This window comes from Megascapheus bottae, chromosome 10, assembly GCF_031878675.1.
Source record: "Megascapheus bottae isolate mThoBot1 chromosome 10, mThoBot2.hap1, whole genome shotgun sequence".
NCBI lineage: Eukaryota > Metazoa > Chordata > Mammalia > Rodentia > Geomyidae > Megascapheus > Megascapheus bottae.
Window position 1 is genome coordinate 17,632,162 of NC_143518.1, and position 25,956 is coordinate 17,658,117.

Consider the following 25,956-nt stretch of genomic DNA (forward strand, 5'->3'; position numbering starts at 1 on the left):
AGCAAATGGAGCTTAATGGATAAAAGTAAAAAGTACTGTGGTGGACTGTTTTGATGGCCCTGTAGCATTAGGACCTGGTGCTTGTCTTATTGGCACTGTACTACTTGAGCTGTGCCTCCAGCCTTGCTTTTTGCTTGTTACTTTGAAAATGGGAGCCTATGCCTTGTCCTCACACTTTCTTCCTTGATCTCCATTCCTAAGTAGCTAGGATTTCAGTTGTAATCTACTAGCACCTGGCACAAGCATTACATTTTTTTTTAAGAAAACAATAGTGCTAATTCACCAGTTTTGTTTCAATACTTTCAATCAGTTGCAGAAAACATACTGAAATTTCTAAAAACGATAACTGCTTTTAATATACCAATTAGTTTGCTACATGCAGGTATGGTTTTAATGTTTTGGTGGTTTGGGTTTTTATTTTTGGCTATGTTGCCACTGCTCAAAATGTTTTAGAATCTCCTAAATTCAAAGAGACTCTTAACATTGGCTTAAAAAAAAAATGTCATATGGGGCTGGGAGTATAGCCTAGTGGTAGAGTGCTTGCCTAGCATGCATGAAGACCCGGGTTTGATTCCTTGGTACCACATACTTAGAAAAAGACAGAAATGGTGCTGAGGCTCAAGTGGTAGAGTTCTAGCCTTAAGAAAAATCCAAGGACAGGCCCTAAGCTTAAGTCCAAGACTGCCCCCTCCCCAAAAAATGTTTTTGTGAGGGTACATCCCCCAAACCTAACAACATGTTCATTTAAGTTTTATGAAGTAGGTTTTCACCCAATGCAAACTACTGCTTTCAAGTCAAGTTTGGAAGGCAAAGGTAAACATGTCCTAGTAAATGAACTCCAAAGTTAGTGTAGTTCTTGTCCTATTGGTGCTTATATTCCTTTGAATGAGTTTTTTAGCAAAACACCCCCCAGAATACAAGGGTGATTTGCCTGTACAAGCTCCACGCATATTTCCTTTGTCATGAGAGTTTGTGCTCAAGACTAGTGTTCTACCACTTGAATCATAGCTCTACTTGAAGCTTTTTGGCAGTTAATTGGAAATAAGGCTCACCAGTTTCCTGCTCAGACTGGCTTTGAACCACAGTCCTCAGATCTCAGCCTCCTGAGCAGGATTACAGGCGTGAGTCACCTGTGTCCAGTGGCATCTATTTCTTGTAAGAAGTAAATTCATCTCTCCATATCACTTGGAGTTGGCAAAAATGGGACATGTGAACAATATAGTCAGTTTACACTGTGCTCTTAAGACATCCAAAATACCAAGGAAATAGATCCCAGCCTTTGTGTGACAAAGACAAATGTAAAAAGTTAAATTGGGAGTTGATGGCTCACACCTTAGTCCTTGATACTCAGGAGGCTGAGATCTGAGAATTGCCATTTAAAGACAGCCCTGGCTGGAAGGATCATTAAACAAATGTATGTCTACAAGGTGGGGATCTTCAAGCCAATCTAAGACCAAAGAAACCAAGCTCTGATGGCAACATGTAATCCTAGTCACTAAGGAAACTCAAATCTGCAGATAGCCAACCCAGGCAGAAGGTCCACAAAACTCCACCACCAATGTAGTGAAAAGCAGGATGGGAGGTCTGGGCTCAAGTGGTACAATACCAGCTGGAGAAAGGGAAAAGAAGACTATGAAGTTAGAAAGGAACTATATGCATCTCAAGTTGAAGTCAAACCACAAAATGTTTAGTATAGGTGAACTGGCAATCAAAATGAAAGGGAATTGCATGAAACGGAAAACCTACAAACTGGGGAAAAGATACAACAAAGAGCTCAGTAATAACTACAAACGAAGGATAAAGATACTCTTAGGGAGGAGTATGGACAATTGCCTGAAGCTTCTAGGTCACAAGGGTTCATATCCTATGTCCCAACACTCAGTGGTGGGGTTACTTACTTGGCAAGTAGAAAATATGATGAATTGATTCTTATTGGAGATGGTTACTATTTTTAGCATTATATCTGTACTAGTTTCACAGAAGTTATTTGGAAGTAAAAATGGAAAAAGAAAATCTTACTAAAATAATTTATTGCTTTTTTAAAAATAAATTAACATTTATAATAGAATGCCAAATTTGGTGTGTTAACAAGGGCATAATACATTCCAGTAAACAGATTTCCAACTTACTGAACTAAATTAGGAATAAGTCAATTAAACACTGGGCAGACATCAAGTTAGTCATTGCAACCTAATTCCAAAAATTAATGTTGCTTCACATTTTAAGGGGCAAGTCAGCACAGGCCTTGTCCCCAACAGAAATACACTGACAAAAGATGAGTCCAGGGAAGAAAAGCCAAATTTATTACCCTGAGGAAGGTGGGGTTATTTCCACCAGATTTATATGAATGACCATGGGATCACAGAAACATCTCAGGACAAGAGTTCCTTCATGGAATGTGGTAAGCATAGTCTTGTCCTAATTCTTGGCAGTGTGTGGTCATGGGCCTGTATTTCAGGTTGTGGGACTGGTAATGCTGTGCCATAGGCCTTCCTCAGATGCCACAATGGCTCCAGCCCTGGGAACAGTAAAAAGATGGCTCTCCTTTCCTTAAAGGTACTGGCTTGGTGCCAGCTGTAGAGGTATGAAGGTATTGTCAACTCCGAAAGAGTCCAGTCCACAGTTTATCATACATGGATGCATGAGGATAAGCTTTACTGAAATTGTCAATAATAGAATCACTTTTTATACTTATGAAATTGCTTAAAATTTCCTGAGTTTGGTTCAAAAAAGTGACCAGGTTGAAAGTTACTCTGTATTTATGAAGCAATGGCGTTCCTTTTTAAGTTCCAAATCACCACTTAGGCCCTGTCATTGAGTGTGTCTCCACACCATCCCCTGTTCCTGGCTTCCATGTAGACGGATGCACTGCACTGCTGCATGGTATATTCCATCTCAACCAGCTGGCGGCATCCAATGGTTAACTTCTCCCTAGGAGAAAAAAACAAACATGCAATCACGGGAGAGGCTAATCAGAAAAGCAGTTTTTCTTTTCCTGTTTTAAAAGAAAAAAGCATGAATTGTTTAGCTGTTTAGGCATTACACGACATGCTGTTTTGAAACATGCCACACTTAGTGGAATGGTTCAGCTGAACTAATAAACAGCATTACTTGTACTTTTTTTGTTGTGAGAACACTTAAAATCTGCTCTTAGCAATTTTCAAAATTTCAGTTTACTAACTAAAGTTAATATCTTGCTAGTATACTAGTTCCTCCCCCACCTTCTCTGACACAAGTATTACTGTGTAGCCCAGGTTGATGGAGAACTTAAAATCCTCTTCCCTCAGTCTCCTGAGTGCTGGGATTTTTATAGGTATGAGCTACAATGTCTGGTAGTATCTCTGGAGTTTACTCTTCCTAACTTAAATTTGTGGGCTTGACCAACATTTAACCAACTTTTCTATCACCACTACCAGCCTTGTGACTACCATTTTATTCTCTAATGAAACTTTTTTAGGTCCCATAAGGAATCATGCAGTATTCTTTCTGTGCCTGGCAGATTTAACATAAATCCTTTCAGGTTAATCCATGCTGTGTGAAATAACAGGATTTTCTTCTTGCTTTAAGACAACATAGGATGTGATGAAGTATATATGCCATATTTTCTTTACTCATTAGCTGCTGGACATTTAGGCTATAATATCTTGTGCAGGTTGGCTATTGTGATTAATGCTATACAGACTGGGAGTGATGGTATCTTTTTAGCATGTTGGTACCATTTCTATTAGGTAAAATTGAACTTTTTTTTTTTTTTTTGCCAGTCCTGGGCTTTGAACTCAAGGCCTGGGCACTGTCCTTGGGCTTTCTCAAGGCTCTACCACTTAAGCCACAGCACCACTTCTGGCTTTTTTCTTTGGAGGTGGTACCAAGGAATCGAACCCTGGTCTTCATGCATGCTAGGCAAGTACTCTTATCACTAGGCTAAATTCACAGCCCACAACTGCACATTTCTTAATATGACCTGATATTAGGTGTGATTAGAAATATATATTTTTTTATATTTGAAAGAAGATTCTAATGACATAGTTCCCTAGCAAAAGCAAAAAATAGGAGTATGAGCACCTAGCTACACATATTTTTAGATAACATTGTAAAAAAAGAGTAACACTGTAAAAATGAGCAATTCTCAAACCAGAAAGAAGGGTTTTTATGGCAGATCTTTGTCAGCAAGCAAAACTGTGTTTAAACATCATCCTTTATGTGGTGAGTTGGACTGAACCACCTAGTTCTACTTTAAAACAGTAAGTTTACTCTAAAGAGAGTAAGGAGATAGGTTAAGATATTACTAAGGGATACAAACAACACTGGAACAAATGGCTTTACCTTGTCTTCCTTGATTTGAGAGCTAATAGGTAGACTGGAGGATGCCCTTTCTGAAAGACACTTACAAAACTGCCAACGCTTGATAAAGATTATAGCCACTGGCACCAGTGGCTCATGCTTATAATCCTAGCAATTCAGAAGGCTGAGGATTATGGTTTGAAGCCAATGTGAGCAGGAAAGGCCATGAGACTCTTTTCTCTAACTAAGCACTAAAAATTAAAAGCTGGAAGTGGATCTGTGGCTAGCCTTGAGGAGGGTGGGGAGAATCAAGGACAACTGGACAGCACCTAGGCTCTGAATTCAAGCCTCAGGAGGGCAACAATACCCCTACTACCCCCCCATACCAAAAAAAGGAAACTGGAATTAATATATAGTGTACTCCACACCTACACATTTTTTAAGTTAATGGAGGCTTAGAAATTGTGAGGTCTTAAAGTAGGGCGCGGTGACTCATGCCTGAAATTGTAGCTACTCAGGAGGCTGAGATCTGAGGATGGAGGTTCAAAGCCAGCTCAGGCACTAAAGACCCTGAGACTCTTATCTCCAGTTAATCACTATAAAAGAGGAAGTGAGTCTGGCTGAAGAAGGGCAGTAGCCTTGAGCTGAAGAGCTCAGGGACAGTGTCCAGGCCCTGAGGTAGGGTGATAGCCTTGAGCTGGACTACTCAGGGACAACGCCCAGGCTCAGAGTTCAAGCCCCATGACCCACAAAAAAAAAAAAAAATCGTGAGGAGGTCTTACATTATGGAACACTACTCCATTATATTTTAACTTAAGCTTACTGAAATATGACATGTCAAGTTCAAGAACATTCAGCATCTCATACTGTATGACTACCTTAGACAACTAGAAGCCATCTCCAAGGTGTTGGAAAAGACCACCAGCTGCCTCTCCCATTTTTGCGAACACATAACATAGATAACAAAGGAAAACAAGAAGTCAATCAGAACAAAGATGCACAAGACTTGCACAAAACACTGGTGAAAAAAAAATAAAAGAACTAAAGTAGATCATAATTCCACTGACTAGAAGCCTCAGTAGGTGTTTTTATACTCCCTAAGGCAATCTACAGTATCAATGCAATTCCTAACTCTCAAGCAATGTACTTTTGTAGAAATGGAAAAGCTAATTCTAATATTCATCTAGAATTACAGTGTACTCTGAATTGTGAAAAGGAAAAAAAAAGTAAAGGAATTAAACTTTCCAATTTCAAAACTTTAATGGTGATTAAAAAGTGTGGTACTGGCATAAATATAGGCATGTTTTTAAAAAACAGAATAGCTGGGTGCCAGTGGCTCATGCCTATAATTATTGCTTCAAGCTCAGAGACAACATCCAGCCCTCAGTTCAGTCCCTAAGACCAGCAGGGAAAGAAGTTAGGAAGGAAGGAAGGGAGGAGGGAGGAGGGAGGGAGGGAGGGAGGGAGGGAGGGAGGGAGGGAGGGAGGGAGAGGGGAAGGGGGGAAGGAAGGAAGGAAAGAAGGAAGGAAGGAAGGAAAGAAGGAAGGAAGGAAGGAAGGAAGGAAGGAAGGAAGGAAGGAAGGAAGGAAGGAATAGAGAAAGAAAAGACAAAAATCAAGGAATAGAATTCAAAATCCAGAAGTAAGCTCTCACATGAATCAATTTACTTCAACAGGGATGCAATTCTATTCAGTGGAGAAAGAACAGGCTTTCTGTAAAATACTGCCAAGACAACTAGATGGACACACAGGAATGCATAAAATTGGCCCCTCATCTCACACCATAAATAAATGGAACCTGAATTCTAATTTTTCAATTTTATGATGGTATAAGAGCATTATCCCTTTGACAGAAAATGTAGTTTGAATTTTAGGTTTAGATTTTTTTTTTTTTATACTCTGGTGATATCCTGCCTGATACTATACTCTACAGAGATTCTTAGAGGGGTGGGCTGCACCTGACCTAGCCATAGCATAAAGGACAAATACTGAAAAGGAATTGCTAAGTTATGATGTTTTGTACATTAATGCCCTTGTATTAAATGCTTTTTATCAGGGTATAACCCCATTATAACTTAAGTAGCATCAATACTATATAGTTCTTTAATTAAAGCAGAAATACCAAGTGTCTAAATTTGGTCTTTAGAATATTACTCTCTAGAGCTTTTTTCTAAGGTTTCTTGAAGAGACCAAGTTAGCTTATTGTAGCAATTCTAAGACTTTATTGAGTTTTGGAATTGTTGTTAAACCCATTTTTGGCTCCACTCCTAGTTTCTGATTCACAAAATCTGGCACAGGGTCTTAGAATGTGCTTATCTCACAAGTTTCTAGGCGATTCATATTCTGGTATAGGGCAACATAAGAGAGCCATAGCTCTAATAACATCTGGAAGATACTACCATGCTCTGATTGCTGGAGTCAATTATTTTAACTTTGCACATTAAATCTATTCCTCCAAATCTTCCAACTATTTCAAAAGTAAGCTGAGACCAAAACAATATGTCAATACACCAATAATAATTCTTCAATCTAACTGAAGCCATCTTTTAAGAGGCTATGGCCTCCGAAACCTAGAGTAAACATTTTAAACTTGCAAAACTTTGCCTAAAATTAGAAGGCATTTCATTTTTTACACAAATATTGCATAATCTTCTAATTGTGGATTATATGTAAAGATATACAAGCAAGAGTATAACTGATTCATTGAAAGTCTGAAGATCTGAGAAAGAAGTTTTTTCCTCCAAATACAATGTATTTGTGTATATGTACTGACTTCAAATTTTCTTGGAAGACTTACTTTAAATCATGACTGAGTCAACTTTCAAAACTTTTATAACTTCTATCATTATTCCTTGAGTCTTACTATCATCAAATTGATCTGGAGTTTCGACACAGAAATATTTTGAAAAAAAAAATTGAAATAAAGTATTTTGAGGGCCAGGAGCATAGCCTAGTGGTAGAGTGCTTGCCTAGCATGCACGAAGCTCTGGTTAAATTCCTTGGCACCACATACACAGAAAAAGCTGGAAGTAGCCCTGTGGCTCAAGTGGCAGAGTGCTAGCCTTGAGCAAAAAAAAGTGTCCAAGGTCAGTGCCCAGGCCTGACAGGGGGCGGGGGGGTCAGCAGAGGGAGAGGAGGGAGGGAAGGAGGGAGGGAGGGAGGAAAGAGGGAGAGGAAGAGAAAAGAAAGAAGAAAATATCTTGAAACAAAAGATTGCTACATTTGCTCCTAGAACATCTTAAGTTATATGTAGCAAATGAACTATGGATTAGTGACACAATGTACTTCATTCTGCCACAGTGCTTGATTTCAAGCCAAGGATTTGTTCTGATACTACTGATTAAATTTGAACACAGTGCAACTTTTCTCATTTGGTAAGGAGAAGCAAAGAGAAAATCATACCCAGCTAAGGTTAGGAAACAAAAACACATGTACACACACCTCAAACTCATAATAGCTCTTCATCTGTGTTGAGACATGCACTCACTTCAGTATTACAGCTTCACATTCAAATCCAAGTAATTCTCAAGCTCAAACTTTTTCAATGACTACCTCTTCAAGCCAACTTTAAGGTAAAAATTTCATAGTAAAATGACAGCTTTTTCATAGCATTAAGGCATTTCTCAGCCAGTGAACATGTATAACATGGGATATCATTTTTATTAGGTTTTTATCTTTTTTTGACATGTTCCTGATTAGGCTTCACATTTTCCTCACGGGACCTGTAGTTTTTAATGCCTGACTGTTCAATGCAGGCATGGCATTTAGAAATATCTGTACTAATAGAACTGTCCATAAACAATTTCTCTTTCATTAACATGGGTGAGTTTCCATGTTGAGTTAAAATAGACTGAGGGTAAAGGGGCCGGCAGAAAATAGCTGTAAGGCAACACTGAAGTCTCTAAGCAGGTTTTTGCTCCTCTTGAATTTATTTTCTTGGGCCAGAATTAAAGGGCTTAGTTTTTATTGCTATCACAAAACAGGAATTTCTTTTTTTTCCAGGAATTTATTTCTTATGGTCCTGGAGATGGGTAGTTTAAGCAGCAGACATTGGTAGACTATTAGTCAGGTGAGGCTTCTTTTATGTGTCTTAGGTGGCAGAGGGGTTCACTGGGTCTCTAAGGTTTCCATCATGACAGCACTAATTCATTTTCAAAGCTTCATGTTGCTATCACACTGAGGAATAGGCTGCAAATCAAGGGCTTCACAATCCTGTGCGTACATGAATGCACGCATGCATATATATACACACACACATATATATGTGTATATATATATATATATTCTCTAATGTTCTTATTCTGAGACAAGGTCTTACCAAATTGCCGATTGACCTTGAATTTTCAATCCTGCCTCAGCCTCCCAAGTAACTGGAAAAGTACTATACCAGAGAGTACTGTACGAAAGAGTACTGTACCAGAAAGTACTATACCAGGCTGACATTTGACAAGTCTCAATGCTGCTGAACATGCTAAAAGCCTGTAACAATGATATATCTACATACGTGTAAGACTTACCGGTACTCAGTCTGAGAAACACAATCATAAAGTTCTTGGGCAGTAAATTTGACATTTTTATTTACCTGAAAAGAACCAAAGTATAGCTATTAAGAAGAAACATTAAGCAAAATGAGGTTAAGGAGTAAAGTTAGAATGCCCTGTCTTCTAAAAAAGCCAGATTTCATGCTCCTAGTTACTGCTTTAAAAAAGACCCAAATAAGAAGTTCACCAACAGTGAATTACATAGAAAAATATCAATCCTAGTACTATTTATACCTCACACATGAAATGGGCAGATGATCACATCACACTGTAAATCATACGGACAGAAAAAGAACCTAAGATTATAAACTATTGAAAGCTCTAGCTAATTTAGTTAAAACTTTGATACAGCTTTTTTTCCCTCCTTCTCCATTGCCTTTTTCATTCTTTCCATGATACTGGAGATCGAACACAAGGCCTCTAGTGTGCTAATTAAGCAAGTGCGCTGCTGTTTATCTACAACCCCAGTTCATAGAAATTTTTGTGGTTTTTGTTTTGTCACAGGATCTTAGTATTATCATCCAGGGTGACACAGAACTCATTATCCTCTGTCCTTAGCCTAATGAATGCTGATATTACATGTGTGAGTGATGACATTTAGCTTGTTATGGAAACAGCAATTTTTTCCGGGGTTCCGCCTAGAACCATGGTCCTTCTATCTTCACCTCTTGCCTAACTGAACAACAAACTGATTTTGAACCTGATATAAGAATACAAAGTAGCCCCTTATTAACTATTATCCGGATTTATCTTTGGTTTTAAAGCAATCATCCACATAGATGGACCTCCCAGAACACAATGAATAGAAAGGTGACATAGCTCCATTATAGTAGAAAACTTAGAGCACAAATTCAAGACAATCTAGAAAGGTAGTTTACTAATATGAACACAAATTCATGAAAATCTAGTCTGAATATATTCATACTCATTAATTTTGTATATTGAGATTTTTACTTACTCATTTTGGGCCACGTTAAATGCAATACAATTGTCCAAGAAATAAATAGCTCTGTCCTTGAGAAAGCCCAAGGACTGTGCTCAGGCCTTGAGTTCAAGACCCAGGATGGCAAAAAAAAAAAAAAAAAAAAAAATTAAAAATTCAAGACGTAGGGCCGGAAGTTTGGCCTAGTGGTAAGAGTGCTTACCTATCATGCACAAAGACCTGGATTCAATTATTTGGTACCACATACATAGAAAAAGCCAGAAGTGGTGCTGTGACTCAAATGGTAGAGCTCTAGCCTTGAGAAATCCCAAGGATAGTGTTCTGGGCCTGAGTTCAAGCCCCACGAATGGGAAAAAAAAAATTCAAGACTTAGCCAGGTGCCATTGGCTCACACTTATAATCCCAGTTACTCAGGAGGCTGAGATCTGAGTCCAAAGCCAGCCTGGCTAGAAAAATCAATGTGACTCTTATTTCCAATTAATCATAGAAAAAGTTGAAAATGGCATTGTGGCTCAAGTTGTTTAGTTCAAGCCTTGAGCAAAAGGAGCTTAGTGCCCAGGCCCAGACTTCAACTCCCAGGACCCAGGCTGTGGGCTTATTTATATCATAAGACAATGTAATAACTGATGTAGGGAAGAAATTTTGCTAAGTGAAATTATTTCAAACATCTGATAGTCAAATCCATGCCTTCTTTTAAATGCATATTAATTCAGGCATTTTCAATATTCTTACCAATATAAAGTAATATACCCCAAAAAGAGATGCCTTAGAAATTTACAGGCTATAAGCTGATGTGTGGTGGCTCATGCCTGTAATCCTAGCTACTCAGGAGGCTGAGATCTGAGGATCAAGGTTCAAAGCCAGCCCGGGCACAATAGGTCCTGGGACTCTTATCTCCAGTTAACCTCTCGAAAACGGGAAGTGGAGATAGGTTCCAGAGTAGGGCAGTGGCTTTGAACTGAATTTCCCAGAGACAATGCCCAGGCCCAGTGGCAGGGCCGTAGCCTTGAGCTAAAGAGCTCAGGAACAGAGCCCAGGCCTCGTTTAAGCCCCATGACCCACAAGAAAGGAAATTTACAGGATATATAATGTTCAGACTATCCTTTTGTTTCTACATGAATCTTTGCCATTATATGTAATGTCATTTTTAATTTTTGAAAGTCTTATAAAATATGTATCAATTCAAATAAGAAACATCCTTTCAATGACCATATAATATGGTTAAAGAATGTTAAACTGATTCTTTAAGTGCATGTACATGTAAAATTATTTTTTGGTTATATAAGAATAGATCACAACTATAGACATCCTGTATGCCTGATTCTATGCTATTTGGAGAACTTTATATGTTCTTTCATCATTCCAGAATATATACGTCTGCTGCTATTCTCATCTAAAAGATGAAGAAACTGGGATAAGCACAGTGAAGAAAGTCACCCTTGAAAATATAGTTAGTAAATGAAAGCACCAACATTTGACCACAAAAAGTGGATCTCAAGGGGGTATCAATGTTCAAAAAGTAATGTACCCACTACCTGATGAATGTAACTGTAACCCCTCTATATGTTAGCCTGACAATGAAATACAATTTTTAAAAAAGTGTGATCTCAGATCCTGGGTTCTTATTCATTAGGTTTTAATAGATGCTATGACATACAAAAGGTTAAATAGTTAGCCAAGACTAAAAGGAATGTTTTGACTCCATAAGAAAGAAGACCTAAATATGCAGCTCTTCACCTGAAATGTTTAAAATTAAACACATGCACACAACAGAAAAATGAATAGAAAACACCAGAGAGTTTTAGGCAAACTGAAATGAACAATCAGCAGAAAACTTTCCATGGATCAGCACTGAATGTGTGGCACACAATGTAAGAATAACTCCAACAATAAATCTACACTGAAACAGTTTGTGTGGAAACAAATGTGCCATTCTATTTTTTACTTAGGAAACAAAATAAACTGGCTATGTCAACTGGCAGGAGTGGGATGGGAGAAGGCAAGGACCAAAGGACAGAAAGTTGTAGATATACGGGATAAAGAAGTCTAGAGAGCTAATGCAGAATGTGAGGTTAACAACACTGTATTTAGGAATTTCACTAAAAGCGTAGATTTTAGGTGCTGTTGGTACATCAATTAAAAAAAAGCTACTGAGATGTATTAACTTAATTGACTACAGAGATAATTTCACCATGCATATAAAAATATCATCATGTATACTTTAAATATATCCTTTAAAAAATGAGAGTAAAAGAATAGGTTACTAGCAAACTACTATGGCATTCAAGAATTTAAGTTGGACATGGAGACAAACACTTGCAATACCGGTACTTGAGGGGCTGAGGAAGGAGAATAATGAGCATGAAGTCAGCCTGAGTTATATAGCAACTGTGTCTCAAAATAAAAAAAATAAAATTTAAATATCAAATTGCATTTGCTATGTTTTATAATTACTATATTCATATTAAACTTGTTTGTCTATAAGAAAAATACAAATACTTGAAAATATTCTCATACCTCATACTTGATTAGGAAGTTATAGAGGGTCTCAACATCTTGACAATTACTGTTGGGGGCCAAAATCCTTTAAAATAAAATAAAGGAAGAATGACTGATTCAATAACAGTATCTTGAATCTTTTTCTTCTCCCCAAAGTACACCCATACCATGAAAAGATAACTGGCTGTTGAATTAATTTATTCAAATTTTATAACCTTTCTTTTTGTTTACCAATTAAAATCTGTAAGATCATGAACTTAATTCAGCAGAGATCATTACAATATTTTGGCTTATTTAAATTGATACTTGTAACAGCTAATCAATAACCATAACCATTCTTACATGTGAAATTACAAGTCATAGAGTGAATAAAGGATAAGTATTTCTCAAAAGGTAGAGAGCCCAGTGCCAGTGGCTCACATCTATAATCCTAGCTACTGAAGAAATTGAGAACTGAAGGATTATGGTTCGAAGTTAGCCTGTGGTTTCTGCTAGGCTAGGCAGAAAAGCCTATGCGACCAGAAAAAAATAAAGATGGAGGTATGGCCCAAGAGGTTGAGTGCCAGCCAAGCAAGCAAGACAAGTTGAATACTTTGTACAAAGCACTAAGATTTCCATAGTAATATTTAACTAGTCCAAACAGACAACTAATGAAACTGTAAGATACATTAAAAGAAAACTAATGGAAATAAAAACCTGTGGCTAAACTCAAAAAAACACTCAATTATCATCCAAATGCTCTATGAAAAGTCAGATGAGTGCTTGAACGAGGCCAGCTGATTGACATGACACTGATTGATGATATACACACACAGTAGATAGATAGATAGATAGATAGATAGATAGATAGATAGATAGATGAAACAAAAAATAGAAACAAGATGCTTTACCTTATTACTTTATGCTAATTTGTTTTACCAGTGCTAGGACTTGAACTCAGGGCCTGGGCACTGTCCTTGGACACTTTTTGTTCAAAGCTAGCACTCTGCCACTTAAGCCACAGTGCCACTTCCGGCTTTTTCTTTGTATGGGGTTCCGGGAAATCAAACCCAGCGCTTTGCAGGTGCTAGGCAAGCATGCAACCACTAGGCCACGCTCCCAGCCCAATGCTAAATATTTTTAAATTATTTCAATATGAACATTTTTTCTTTTGAAAAAAATAGGAAACCTACCTTACCATTACAGAGTAAGGATTGTAAATATTGTCTATCTCAACCTGTCTGTTATGACCTTTCATAAAATACTTAAATTTATGTGACTTATCTGAAAAGTATGGATGGGGATAATACCTACTTCATAGGGCTATTGTGAGAATTAAATGAGTTACTATTAATAATAGTCATTACAACAGTGACCATATATAACAAACACCACACACTTCAACTGCAACATCATTACTTAGTTAGAAGTCACAAAATAAGTGAATGATGCAACTAATATGAAATCAAGTCACCTCAATTAGCTCTTAAATCTCAAGTGGTTTTTAATTGTAATGTCTCAAGGCTGTCGTTTCTTTTGCCAATGCCAAATACTGTGAGAATCAGAAGCTAAGCGATGGGAATAGAAGTATTATTAATTATATCTTGAGGCTATTTGGTCTTTACTACACTTACAGTAAAACTTGTATAGATTCCCTTAAAAGAGGCATACACAAATCTGAATGGTAATACCAGTTTTGGGGACAAATAATTTAAAAATAAAATTAAACTTCTAACAAAAAACTACAATCAAAATAGGGAGGGGCAGGGTCCATAAACTGCTTTTAAAAAACAAAACCAAAATATTAGCATTAGCTAGTCACCAGCAATGCAACAGCACAGCAGAACTTCTTACTCCTAACTACAGCTTGGTCCCCACCAACCATGTTCCTCATCTCTTGCCCCACCTAGCAGACTGCTGGCCACCAGTCTAGACTCTTCTATGAGATCAATGGTAGATTTCAACATGCTAGAATGATTTGGATTTTACCATAAAGAAATGACATATGTTTTGAGCAGATATGTAACCTAATTAATATATTTTGCCATGAATGCTTATACTGAAGTATCACAGGTACCTCATAACTATGTAAAATGTTTATTTTTCTATGTAACATTTCAAAAGATTTCAAATGAAAACAATAGTAATGGCCAGTTACCTAGAAAAGAAGTGAAAAACAAACTGGAATGTTCTAACCTCATAATGTGATAAAGACAAACTATCGCCAATATACAACAGTATATACTTGTTTCTTTTCATGCTTTAGTTATTTTCCATGTGTTATTTTTCAAACTGTACACACAAAAGGGCAAGGAAATTTGATATTTTAATATTAAGAGCTTTATGAGATCCAAGTTCATATCACATAAATACACATATAAGAATAATTAACACTTTGTTCAAAATCGCTTTGTAGAAAACCTCATTCTAAGTAAATTGGTCATTTGTCTCTAGCAACAAGATATATCCAAAGTAGGAAATAAAATAATTTACCAATTTAGTTTTCTAATTAGCAGAAAGTTTAATTCGTGTGTGTGTGTGTATGTGTACACGTGTACATGCACTATGCGCTGGTCCTAAAGCTTGAATTCACAGCCTAGGTGCTGTCCATAAGCTTTTTTGCTGAAGGCTAGCACCTTACCACTTGAGCCACAGTTCCACTTCTGGATTTTTCATGCGTAATTGGAGGTAAAGAATCTTAGGGACTTTCCTGTCTCAGCTGGTTTTGAATTGCATCTTCAGATCTCAGTCTCCCGAGTAGCTAGGATGTCAAGTGTGAGCTACCACTGCCTGGCTAAAACTTTGCTTTTAATAAAACCGTGGTTGCTTTTCTTTTTTAACAGATATAATTTATAGTCCATAAAATGTATTCACGTTAACAACTGAATGATTATTAATAAATTTACATATGTGTATAATCACCACTGCAATCTAAATTCAAAACATTTCCTTCAAAAAGGGATCTCTTTTGCGGTTGCCATTCTGATCTACCCTGTATCAACAGTTGCCATTTCTGGACTACACTGATCTCTTCATTTCTAAATTTTCTCCCTCTTCTAATCACAAAAGCATGATTATAACTGTAAATAATAGCGTACTATATTAAGAGTCCAGAGGATGAGCCCTAACTTCCACAATACATTTGATGAGTAAGCCAAAAAGTGAAAGTATACTAAGGATACCCAGATCAGAACAATTAATCCTTTCTTCTCTCACTCAACAAACATCTGAGACCTACACTATGAACTATATACTGTTCCAGATCCTTGGGTATAACAATCACTAAGAAAAGCCTGAAGATCTAGAGTAGGCTATAATGTAATTGTTCCAAAAAGCACATGAAAGAAAAAACACTGACTGAGCAAGGTAGATAATCAGGAGAGATTCCATTTTTGCCATTTGGCAGCTGCCCACTTCTGAATGCTAACTGTAAACAAAACAGGAAAAACAGAAATTTTAGGCTTTTAAGAAAGCAGTCATTTGTTTCAAAGTTGGTTTGGTGGTAGTGGCTCACTTCTGTAATACTAGCTACACAGGAAGATGAGATCTGGAAGATAACAGTTCAAAGTCAGCCCAGCAGAAAATGCTCTGAGACTCTAGCTCCAATTAACTAATAAAATGCCAGACTGGAGTAGTGATCAAGTGGTAACATCATCCATGAGCACAAAAACTGAATGAGAGTATAAAACCCTGAGTTCAAGCCCCAGTACTGGCACAAAAGAATTGCATTCTAATGAAGAAAGGTTTGCTAGAATAAAAACAACACATTTAGCTGGATGCTGGTGGCTCAGATTTGTAATCCTAGCTATTCAGGAAGCTGAGATGGGAGGACTAAAGTTCAAAAGGCCAGCCTGGGCAGGATACTCTTTTCTCCAATTAATCACCAGGTCAGAAGTGGAGCTGTGGTCCAAGTGGTAGCAAAAAAGCTCATGGACAGGACCCAGACTCTTGAGTTCAAATCCCAGGAGCAGCGCACACATATGGCACACATATATATACCCACATACATACATGCATACACATACACACACACACACGTGTGCGCGCGTGCTATATATACTATTTTTTAAAACCAAGATATTCATTATTTCAAAAGAATGGTTTAAGGTAATTAGATTCTCAAGTAAACTGAGTCTAGTAAAATATAACCAGTTAAGGGAATTGAATTCAGACTTCACTACATCCTACCAACTCTGAGTTTTAGAGAATAAAATTTGTACTGGTAAAAAACAATTACAAGCTTTTACTCTCTAGAAGTACAACTTGATGAAAACACTTGAGAAAAAAAAACAGACAAAAATGGAGAAAAATTACTTCTGGATTTTAATAAAATTTTGTTTGACACAAAATAATTGTAAACTTCTATGCTCTAGAAGTACAACTTGTTTATAAAAAATAAAAATTCTGTTTATGGATTTTCATGCATTAGTAATTCCCCACACAAAAATTCTTCAGAGGTCAGACTTCTTCAAGTTTCTCGTTTCTTTTTTCCTTTGTACCAGTGGGAAGACAAAAAACTCTCAGAACAAAACCCCCAAAACTACCCTCTGTGCCAATTTTTAGAAAGAATAAAAGAACAAATGGAAATTAATTTAAGAAAATGAATGTAGCTTAGTGGTAGAGTGCTTGCCTAGCATGAATGAAGTCCTGAGTTTGATTCCTCACCACCACATAAACACAAAAAGCCAGAACTGGCACGGTGGCTCAAGTAGTACAGTGCTAGCCTTGAGCAAAAAAGAGTTGGGACTGTGCCCAGGCCCTGGGTTCAAGCCCCAGGACTTCAAAAAAAAAAAAAAAGGCAATAGGTGTGTATATAATATATTCCCATCTTTGTCCTTTTAAAAGACATTTGTAGGCCTAGAGGTTGGCCTAGTAGTAGGATGCTTGCCTAGCATGAACAAAGACCCAGGTTCAATTTCTTGGTACTACATACACAAAAAAAGCAGAAAGTTGTGCTGTGGCTCAAGTGGTAAAGCACTAGCCTTGAGAAAGCCCAAGGACAGAGCTAAGGCCCTGAGTTCAAGCCCCAGGAATGGCAAAAAAAAAAAGACATTTGTAGTAAGCACATATTCAATTTATAGCATTTTCTCAAACACATGTTATGAGAGCTATGGAATCAAAGGTGCTAAGGGGAGTTCAAAGCTATTACCAAAGTATACCCTCATGGCAAGATAACTACATTTTTCATCCTATTTAAAATGACATATTCTTGCTGGGGAATAATGGCTCACACCTGTAATCTTAGCTACTCAGGGGGCTGAGATCTGAGGATCATGGTTTAAAGGCAGTCCAGGCAGGAATGCTGTAAGACTCTTATCTTTACTAAACTACACAGTCACTCACACACACATGTACTCATAATGCAGGCTTAAATGTAATGAAGCATCTTAGTATAATAATATCCATTTTTATTATAAACTATCAGTATCTATTGTAATTGATCGTCCTCAAAAGAAAGCCATCTATGGAATATAAAACAAATATTTAAGACATCTTTTTTTTAATCTTCAACTTGTTTATAGTCTTGAAATTTTACTCCAGGATGAATTCTGAGGAACAAAAAATGTCCTCTACTGTTGTGAACAAAATAATCTGTTCACAGAACTTGAGTGCATTTTGGTTTCTCTAACAGTTACTGCAAGTCTGAGCATGCTCTACATAGATCATCTCCAGTCCTCTTAAAACCCTGAGTTTAGTCAGGGGACTTGAATCAAACTTCTTTATGTGCATCTTAGTCCTCAACTGTGAAATGGGGATAAAGTAAGGTTTATCTCATAAGGTGTGAATTAAATAATGTATCTAAAGTGTTTAGCAAAACCCCTAGCGGTTGCCTCCTCATCTGACTCCATTTAGGCCTGGACCAGCTTAGGCGCCACTATCCCATGCTACATGTCTCCATGTTTGTATCCTGTGTCTTGTCTTCTGGCTGTTCACTATGGTGTCCACTGGAGTTGAATTGGGTTGTTGGTTTTGTTTTTGTTGTTTCTTTCCTCTCTGGCCTGTTTCCTTACTGTATTAAGTGTATTTTCTGGCTGCTGGTCTTTGAGGCAGTCTATTATGCAGTTACTTGTCTTTTAATAGAGACCCCATGATTTGGACCCTCAAAAAAAAAAATCCCTAGCATATAGTTTGTGTTCAGTATAAGCTAGTACAAAAATTAGTTTTCACATGTAAAAACTAAAGATCATAGTTTTTTGTTTAGGGTTTCTTTTTTTTTTTTTTTTTTTGCCAGTCCTGGGGCTTAACCTCAGGGCCTGGGCACTGTCCTTGAGCATTCACAAGGCTAGCACTCTATCACTGGAGTCGCCACGTCCAGCTTTTTTGTGTATATATACCAAGAAATTGAGCTCAGGGCTTCACACATGCTAGGCAAGCGCTCTACCACCAGGCCACATTCCTGGCACCTAAGGTCAGAGTTTTAAGACACTTGTCAAAGATGGTGTGATTCTGGAATGCATGCTTTTCTTAGTGAAAAAAGAAAAATTACTACTCTCTACTTGCCTGTTGGTAATGTTACAAAAACCACATCAAAAGCCAAATCTTGCCCTTTTTTTGGTAGGGGGCTGTTCCAGGACTTGAACTAGGGGCTTGGACACTGTATCCAAGGTTTGTGTTCATGTCTAGTACTCTACCAGTTGAGCCACAGCTCCACTTTCAAGTTTTTGTGGTTAAATGTAGTCTCATAACCTTTACTGACCAGGCTGGCTTTGGACTACAATCTTCAGATCTCAGCCTCTGTAACAAGGATTAAAGGCATGAGTTACTGGTGCCCGACTGAAAACTCTTGTCTTTAATCAAATGCTGTTGTAAATTATTTTTATGTTCCAAGTACTAAATGTTTCTGGTTATCTTTTCCTCAAAGCAATAAAGTTAGTTACTAACAGAATCAACACTCATACAAGTCCTGACTTGCTCACATATGCCATGAGAGTTCTCTATTTGCCCAGGAGCAATATCATAGAGTAAGTAGTCAGTTGATCTCAATTTAAAAAATTCCTTTTCCTGTATCACTCAATATAAATAAATGTCCTCTTCAATACAATACTAGAATTTCTAGCTAGAGCAATAAAGCAAGAGACAAAGGGATCCAAATAGAGAAAGAAAATATAAAACTGTCCCTCTTTGCAGATGACATAATCTTGTATTTAAAGGACCCCAGAGATTCCTCTTCCAAGTTATTGAGCTCATCAGTAACTTTGGCAAAGCATCAGGGTATAAAATTAACCCACAAAATAAGTAACTTTTCTGTATGCCAACATGACAAGAACAAGGCTGAAATAAAAAATGCAAATACAAAAACCTCAAAAAAAATATCTAGGAATTAACCAAAAATGCAAAGAACCTCTATGATGAAACCCTTGAAAACCTGAAAAAGGAAATTAGAGCAGATTTCAGGAAGTACAAAAACCTCTCATGCTCCTGGATTGGAAGGATTAACATCATGAAAATGGCAATCCTGCCCTAAACTATCTACAAGTTCAATGCATCAAAAACTCAGCAACATTCTCTGATAATATTGAGGAAGCAATTCAAAATTTCATATGGAATAATAGAAGACCCTGAATAGTAAAAAACATCCTTAGCAGGAAGAAGTGCTAGAGAAATATCAATATCAAGTTTCAAACTCTATTACAAAGCTGTAGCAATTTAAAAAAAAGCCTTGATTTTAGCACATGAACAAGCCTAAGGACCAATAGAATAGAATTGAAGACCCAGAAATAATCCTACAGCCCTATGGCCACCTAATCTTTGATGAGGGAGCCAAAAAAAGAGGGAAGAAAAACAGCCTTTTCAACAAATGGTACTTGCAGAATTGCCTATATGATTTAAGGAGAATAGTTCTAACCATTTTCTAAAACTTAAGTTGGTAAGAATTAAGTAACGAAACAATAAATGACCGTGGTAGTAGCTAAGCACTTATATACTACTTGACAGAAATTGTTCTAAGTGTTTTGCATATGTCAATAAGATATGGCAAAACTCATGCCCCTATTTTCAGCTTGAGTTTTCATGAGTCTTCTTGGTAGATTAAAACAAAAAAGTCTTAGAAGATCCTTCAAAAACTAGCTCCCAAAGTAAGAAAATAATTAAAATATAGACATTAAAGAATATGACAGTCATCAAGGTAGATCATTCCCCAGAGCCATTTCTCCAACATTAGCATCTTAGGTCTCTGAGGATTATCATCAACTCTGAGTCACTATGTAGCAATACCTAAAACATCTAAGTATTTTACTAAATCATAAAGGCACCATGACTCATGGATGTAAACAACTTTGAAGAAGGCTGCACAATGAGCTAAATTACCTTGCATTCTAACACTGTGCAAAAATGCTCACACTTAATAGATATTATCAAAAGATGGAAATAAAATTTTTATGAACAACTACCATCAATAATAAAAGCTACAGGACTAGGAGCATGGCCGAGTGGTAGAGTGCTCGCCTACCATGAAGCCCTGGGTTTGATTTCCCAGAACCACATACACAGAAAAAGCAGGAAGAGGCACTTGGGCTCAAATGGCAGAGTGCTGGCCTTGAGCAACAAGTGTCCAAGGGCAGTACCCAGGCTCTGAGTTCAAGGTCCACGACTGGCAAAAAAATTAAAAAATAATAAAAGCTACAATTTATTTCTTTGTCTTGGACCAAGAATTAAAGTTAGGAAAAAAATGTCAAAAATAATAAATAGGCTTGACATGGTAGCAAATACTATAATCCAGCTACTCAACAAAAGGAGAAAGGAAGATTGTGGCTTAAGGCCAGACTGGGAAAAAGTTTTCAAGATTCCATCTCAAAAAAATAAGCTAAGCGCCAGGAGTTTGGCCTAGTGGTAGAATGCTTGCCTAGCATGCACAAAGACCAGGGTTCGATACCTTGGTACCACATACATAGAAAAAGCTGGAAGTGGTGCTGTGGCTCAAGTGGTAGAGTACTAGCCTTGAGGAAAAAAAAAACCAAGGACAGCGTTCAGACTCTGAGTTCAAGCCCCAGGACTGGCAAAAATAAATAATAATAATAATAATAATAATAATAATAATAATAATAAGCTAAGTATAGTGATATATGAAATAAAAGTTAAATCTATTTTTTTCTTTTTTTTTTTTTTGCCAGTCCTGGGCTTGAGCTCAGGGCCTGAGCACTGTCCTTGGACTTTCTCAAGGCTAGAGCTCTACCACTTGAGCCTCAGCACCACTTCCGGCTTTTTTCTATGTATGTGATACCAAGGAATCGAACCCGGGTCTTCGTGCATGCTAGGCAAGCACTTTAACCACTAGGCCAAACTCCCGGCCCTAAAATTTAAATCTAAAAGTAATTTATTTATTAAGTTACTGGAAGATTCCTAGCAAATTTCAAAAAATATTAATAGGCAAATAATTAAAAACTGAAACCTTAAAATTAATATAGAGTTTACCTCTGAATTCCTTCAAGAATGTCCTTCACAGCTGCCATTAACTTTTGAAGATATAAAAATGCTTCTTCAAATGATGCTATTTTTGGAGGGGTAATCAGAGTTGAACTAGAGCCCAATCTTTGAAATACATCGGTGCTAAAATACAAAAAAGATGTTTTAGATAAATTGTACATTGAGTATTTCAATTATTTCCACTGCCAGTGTATAAAAATGATGATAAAATTACATCTCTTGGAATACTGATTTATTTAAGTTAGAAATACAAAAGATGGTGACATATGAAAGTCAAAGCTAAAATTCATGGAAGGGATGCAGGTCATACATAATGTAGTTTTGCACTAATACCGTAAAAGTTATGTAGATAAAGTTCTATTATAATAGATCATAAGAAGCCAGGCACAGTGGCTCACACCTGTAATCGTAGCTACGCAGGAAGCTGAGCTCTGAGAACTGAGGTTCAAAGACAAGCCGGGGCACTATAGAGTCCTTGAGACTCTTATCTCCAATTAACCACCAGAAAACTGGAAGTGGCACTGAGGCTCATGGGGTTAGGGCAGTAGGGACAATACCCAGGCTCAGAGTTCAAGTCCCATTACTAACAAAAAAAGAAAAAAAAATAGACCATAGTAAGTAATGCTATCAATGTACATTTAAGTCAGCACTCAAGAATATATGGAAAAAGTTGAAATTGAAATTTATTCTGGAAATTCTAGTTCTAGAAAATCATTAATCAATCATAATTCACAATCAGATAAAAATAGTAATACTCTATGTTGGCCGCTAATTCATAGCATTTTTCCCTTAACCTACAGATCTTTCAGTTGAGATTACAGGTGTATACCACCATGGCCAGTAACACAGGAGATTTTTTGAACTTGAACTAAGACTTTCTTGAACTTAAATCATTCAGAGTACCTATTATCTAGCCAAGTTCCTCATAATTTCAAAAAACAACAAAAATCTGACTTGATGTGCTATTAAGAGTACAAATGATTATTAAACCACAGGACAAGGAGCTCGCATATACACTTATGTAAATCCTGCTACACCTCCCAGTGAGCCTTTTTACACGGAGGGCCCAAGCACATTGTGTGGCATATGTTCTACATTGACTTTGGTGTACAACCAGTTTGTGAAACGAAGAAGTAGACTTAGCATTTTCCATTTACTAAAATGCTATTGCCCAAAAGGTACACAGAACCCTCTACAATACAAAAAAATATATATATACATATATATATATATATATATAAATTTGTGCCAAGCACGGTGGCTCACACCTGTAATCCTAGCTACTCAGGACACTGAGAACTGAGGATCTTGGTTTAAAGCCAGCTCAGTCCATGAGACACTTATCTCCAATTAAACCACTAGAAAACCACAAGTGGCTCTGTGGCTAAAGGAGTAGGGCAGTACTCATGAGCTGAAGAGTTCAAAGGCAAGTCCAGACCAAAGGAACAAAAGGCGCATGGAATCCTTAATATTTGGCTATTAGATCCAAACAGTACAAGAGTGAGGACTCAAAAGTTGCATACCCAGGGGGCCCGGAGTTTGGCCTAGTGGCAGAGTGCTTGCCTAGCATGCACAAAGACCCAGGTTCAAATCCTTGGTACCACATACATAGAAAAAAGCCAGAAGTGGTGCTGAGGCTCCAGTGGTAGTGCTCTAGCCTTGAGAAAGCCAAAGGACAGGGCTTAGGCTCTGAGCTCAAGCCCAGGACTGGCCAAAAAAAAAAAAAAAAAAAAAAGTTGCATACCCAATGCTATGAACATGGTACTGGAAATATAAACACAACTACATAGTCATAAAAACTTATGACTCTATAACATAATGTTTTATTACATAGATTATTATGTATCTATGACATATAAACCCTCAGCCTAATTTTGATTATGTTCTAAAATCTAAGTGCCAGTGATTGTATATAGATACCGTTCTTGAATACCTGTTTGTTAAACACGTCATTTGAAATATGATGTACAAATCAATGTTAATAAATTCTTTAATTAAAAAAAGACAGTGCTGGGCTGGGAGTTTGGCCTAGTGGTTAAAGGGCTTGCCTAGCATGCATGAAGACCCAAGTTCGATTCCGCGGTACCACATACATACAAAAAAAGCCGGAAGTGGTGCTGAGGCTCAAGTGGTAGAGCTCTAGCCTTGAGAAAGTCCAAGGACAGTGCTCAGGCCCTGAGCTCAAGCCCAGGACTGGCAAAAAAAAAAAAAAAAAAAAAAAAAAAGACAGTGCCCCACAACCAACAACAACAACAACTATATATATATATATATATATATATATATATATATATATATATCTTCTTTATTGTATATGTCACTCAAAGGTAGTTCTTTAGTATAATAAAGTAGCTAGTCAAATGACTGATTATAAATCTATTGGAGAAGAATATAGCCAAGGAGGGCCAAGAGCATGGCCTAGAAGTAGAGTGCTCACCTAGCATGCACAAAGCTCTGGGTTCAATTCCTTGGTGCCACATACACAGAAAGAGCCAGAAGTGGTGCTGTGGCTCAAGTGGCAGAGTGCTAGCCTTGAGGAAAAAGCCCAAGGACAGTGCTCAGGCCCTGACTTCAGTCCCCAGGACTGGCAAAGGAAAGTAAATAAATAAAAGAATATAGCCAAGGACTAAAAGTCAGACCCAATGAAAAAGTTGACATAGCCGATTGCTCACAGGTGTTTCCAGTATTGTTCTGCTGCCTTTGTTAACAGTAAAACAAAAAGTAGCAACTGTCACATGACCTTAAAAATCAAAGTCGTAAACATTAGTTTGATAGAATTTGATTTTATATAACTATTCCAAGGGGTTGGATACATGGCTCTGGTCATAGAGCACTAGCCAATGAGTGAAATCAAGTCTCAGATACCAAGCTGGAATCCTGCTCTCAGACAAAAAAAAAAAGATTCTGAACTTGGAGAGAAATATATGTAAGAATATTCATCTGAGTAGATTAATCAAATCAGTAGCTTTAAGTTATCTTACAAACTACTCTAGCAGCAGCCCATTTAAAACCCATTCTAGGGGCCAGGGGTATGGCTTACTGGTAGAGTGCTTGCTTTACATGGATGAAGCCCTGAGTTTGATTCCTCAGTATCACATAAATGAAAAGTAATAATAAAAAAACTATTCTATTCTATTCTATTCTATTCTTATACTATGCTATTCTGCTTGACCAATCCAGTTGACTTTTCATTGGTTTTGACAATACTTCTCAGCCAAGTTTACATATGAAACCTGGAGAGATTATTCTAAATTTACACTCAGCTTGACTTTAATCTTTCTGAATCTAGATTTCTAGAAATAGATCTTAAGCTATATACATTTTAGAAAGAGTGTCTAAAGTTTCTAGCAGGACAGTAGAGCTATTTATATATTAGTGACAAAAGAACAATCCTTCATCTGGAAAAGTCATCCTTTTTCGTCCAGTGTGCAGCTTGGAGAGGGATGTACAAGAAATGCTCTAGGGTCTAGTCAGCCAAATAAACATTGATAATCAATGAAGTGACAGATGTCCCAGCTACATCACCCTCATATATGTGTATGGATATCATACATCACATATATCATATACCAAATGTAATCTCACATATATGTGAGATATACATACACATATACATATATACTTAAAATTATAAGCAAAAGGCCTTCAGTAAGACAATCTAGAAAAATAAATCCATAAGCTAAACACTATTTCATAAATAATAGTAATAATGGGAACCCTAAGAAATCTGTAAGGCAAGAGTGAAAAGATTATTGGAAATTAAGTACCTGTTCTGATATATTATAATCCATACATTCTCTAGGATAGACCAGATTTCTTGATGCCTATTAGGCTGGGGAAGGTCAGATCCGGAGAAAATAGTGATTTCTTGGTTATGAAACTTCATCAAAGACGTATCTTCCTGCCTTGTACTCACTGTGGTTTTTGGAGAATTTGATGTAAGTTTTGTCTTGACCTGGGGAAATAAGAATTAAACAAAATGTACTCACCTTTCATTAGTAAATAAGTAAAACAGAAAACCCATACTCATAAATGTTAGCTTTCTGGGAAATGCTAGCAATTCTTGGTCATTGAGTAGGTACAGAACATTCCCAGAAACAGCGAAAGAATAGATATTTTCCTTTTCTGTTAAATCAAATAATATTTCAATCCATTTATTGTTTGATCTGTGTTAGTTAACATGCTAATGTTAACATAAGAAAATTATTTGATCATTTTTAAACTGACAGTGGGTTCTTTTTGAACTACAAGAGACCATAGAAAACTAAATACAGACTCAAGATCCAAGCA

General features: G+C 37.1%; 1 protein-coding gene across 11 annotated transcripts in view; it reads right to left on the bottom strand.

Moving 5' to 3' along the window:
- Positions 1–2,280: 2,280 nt before the first annotated feature.
- Positions 2,281–25,956, bottom strand: part of Swt1 (SWT1 RNA endoribonuclease homolog) — a 57,222-nt gene continuing 33,546 nt past the window's right edge. For all 11 annotated transcript variants that reach the window (XM_090340231.1, XM_090340228.1, XM_090340229.1 and 8 more), the window contains 5 exons: positions 25,434–25,621; positions 21,655–21,789; positions 12,283–12,349; positions 8,799–8,863; positions 2,281–2,931 (listed from right to left, as the gene is read on the bottom strand). In XM_090340231.1, coding sequence (XP_090196357.1) covers positions 2,802–2,931; positions 8,799–8,863; positions 12,283–12,349; positions 21,655–21,789; positions 25,434–25,621 — 585 coding nt within the window. In that variant the 3' untranslated portion in view covers positions 2,281–2,801. The remainder of the gene's footprint in view (positions 2,932–8,798; positions 8,864–12,282; positions 12,350–21,654; positions 21,790–25,433; positions 25,622–25,956) is intronic.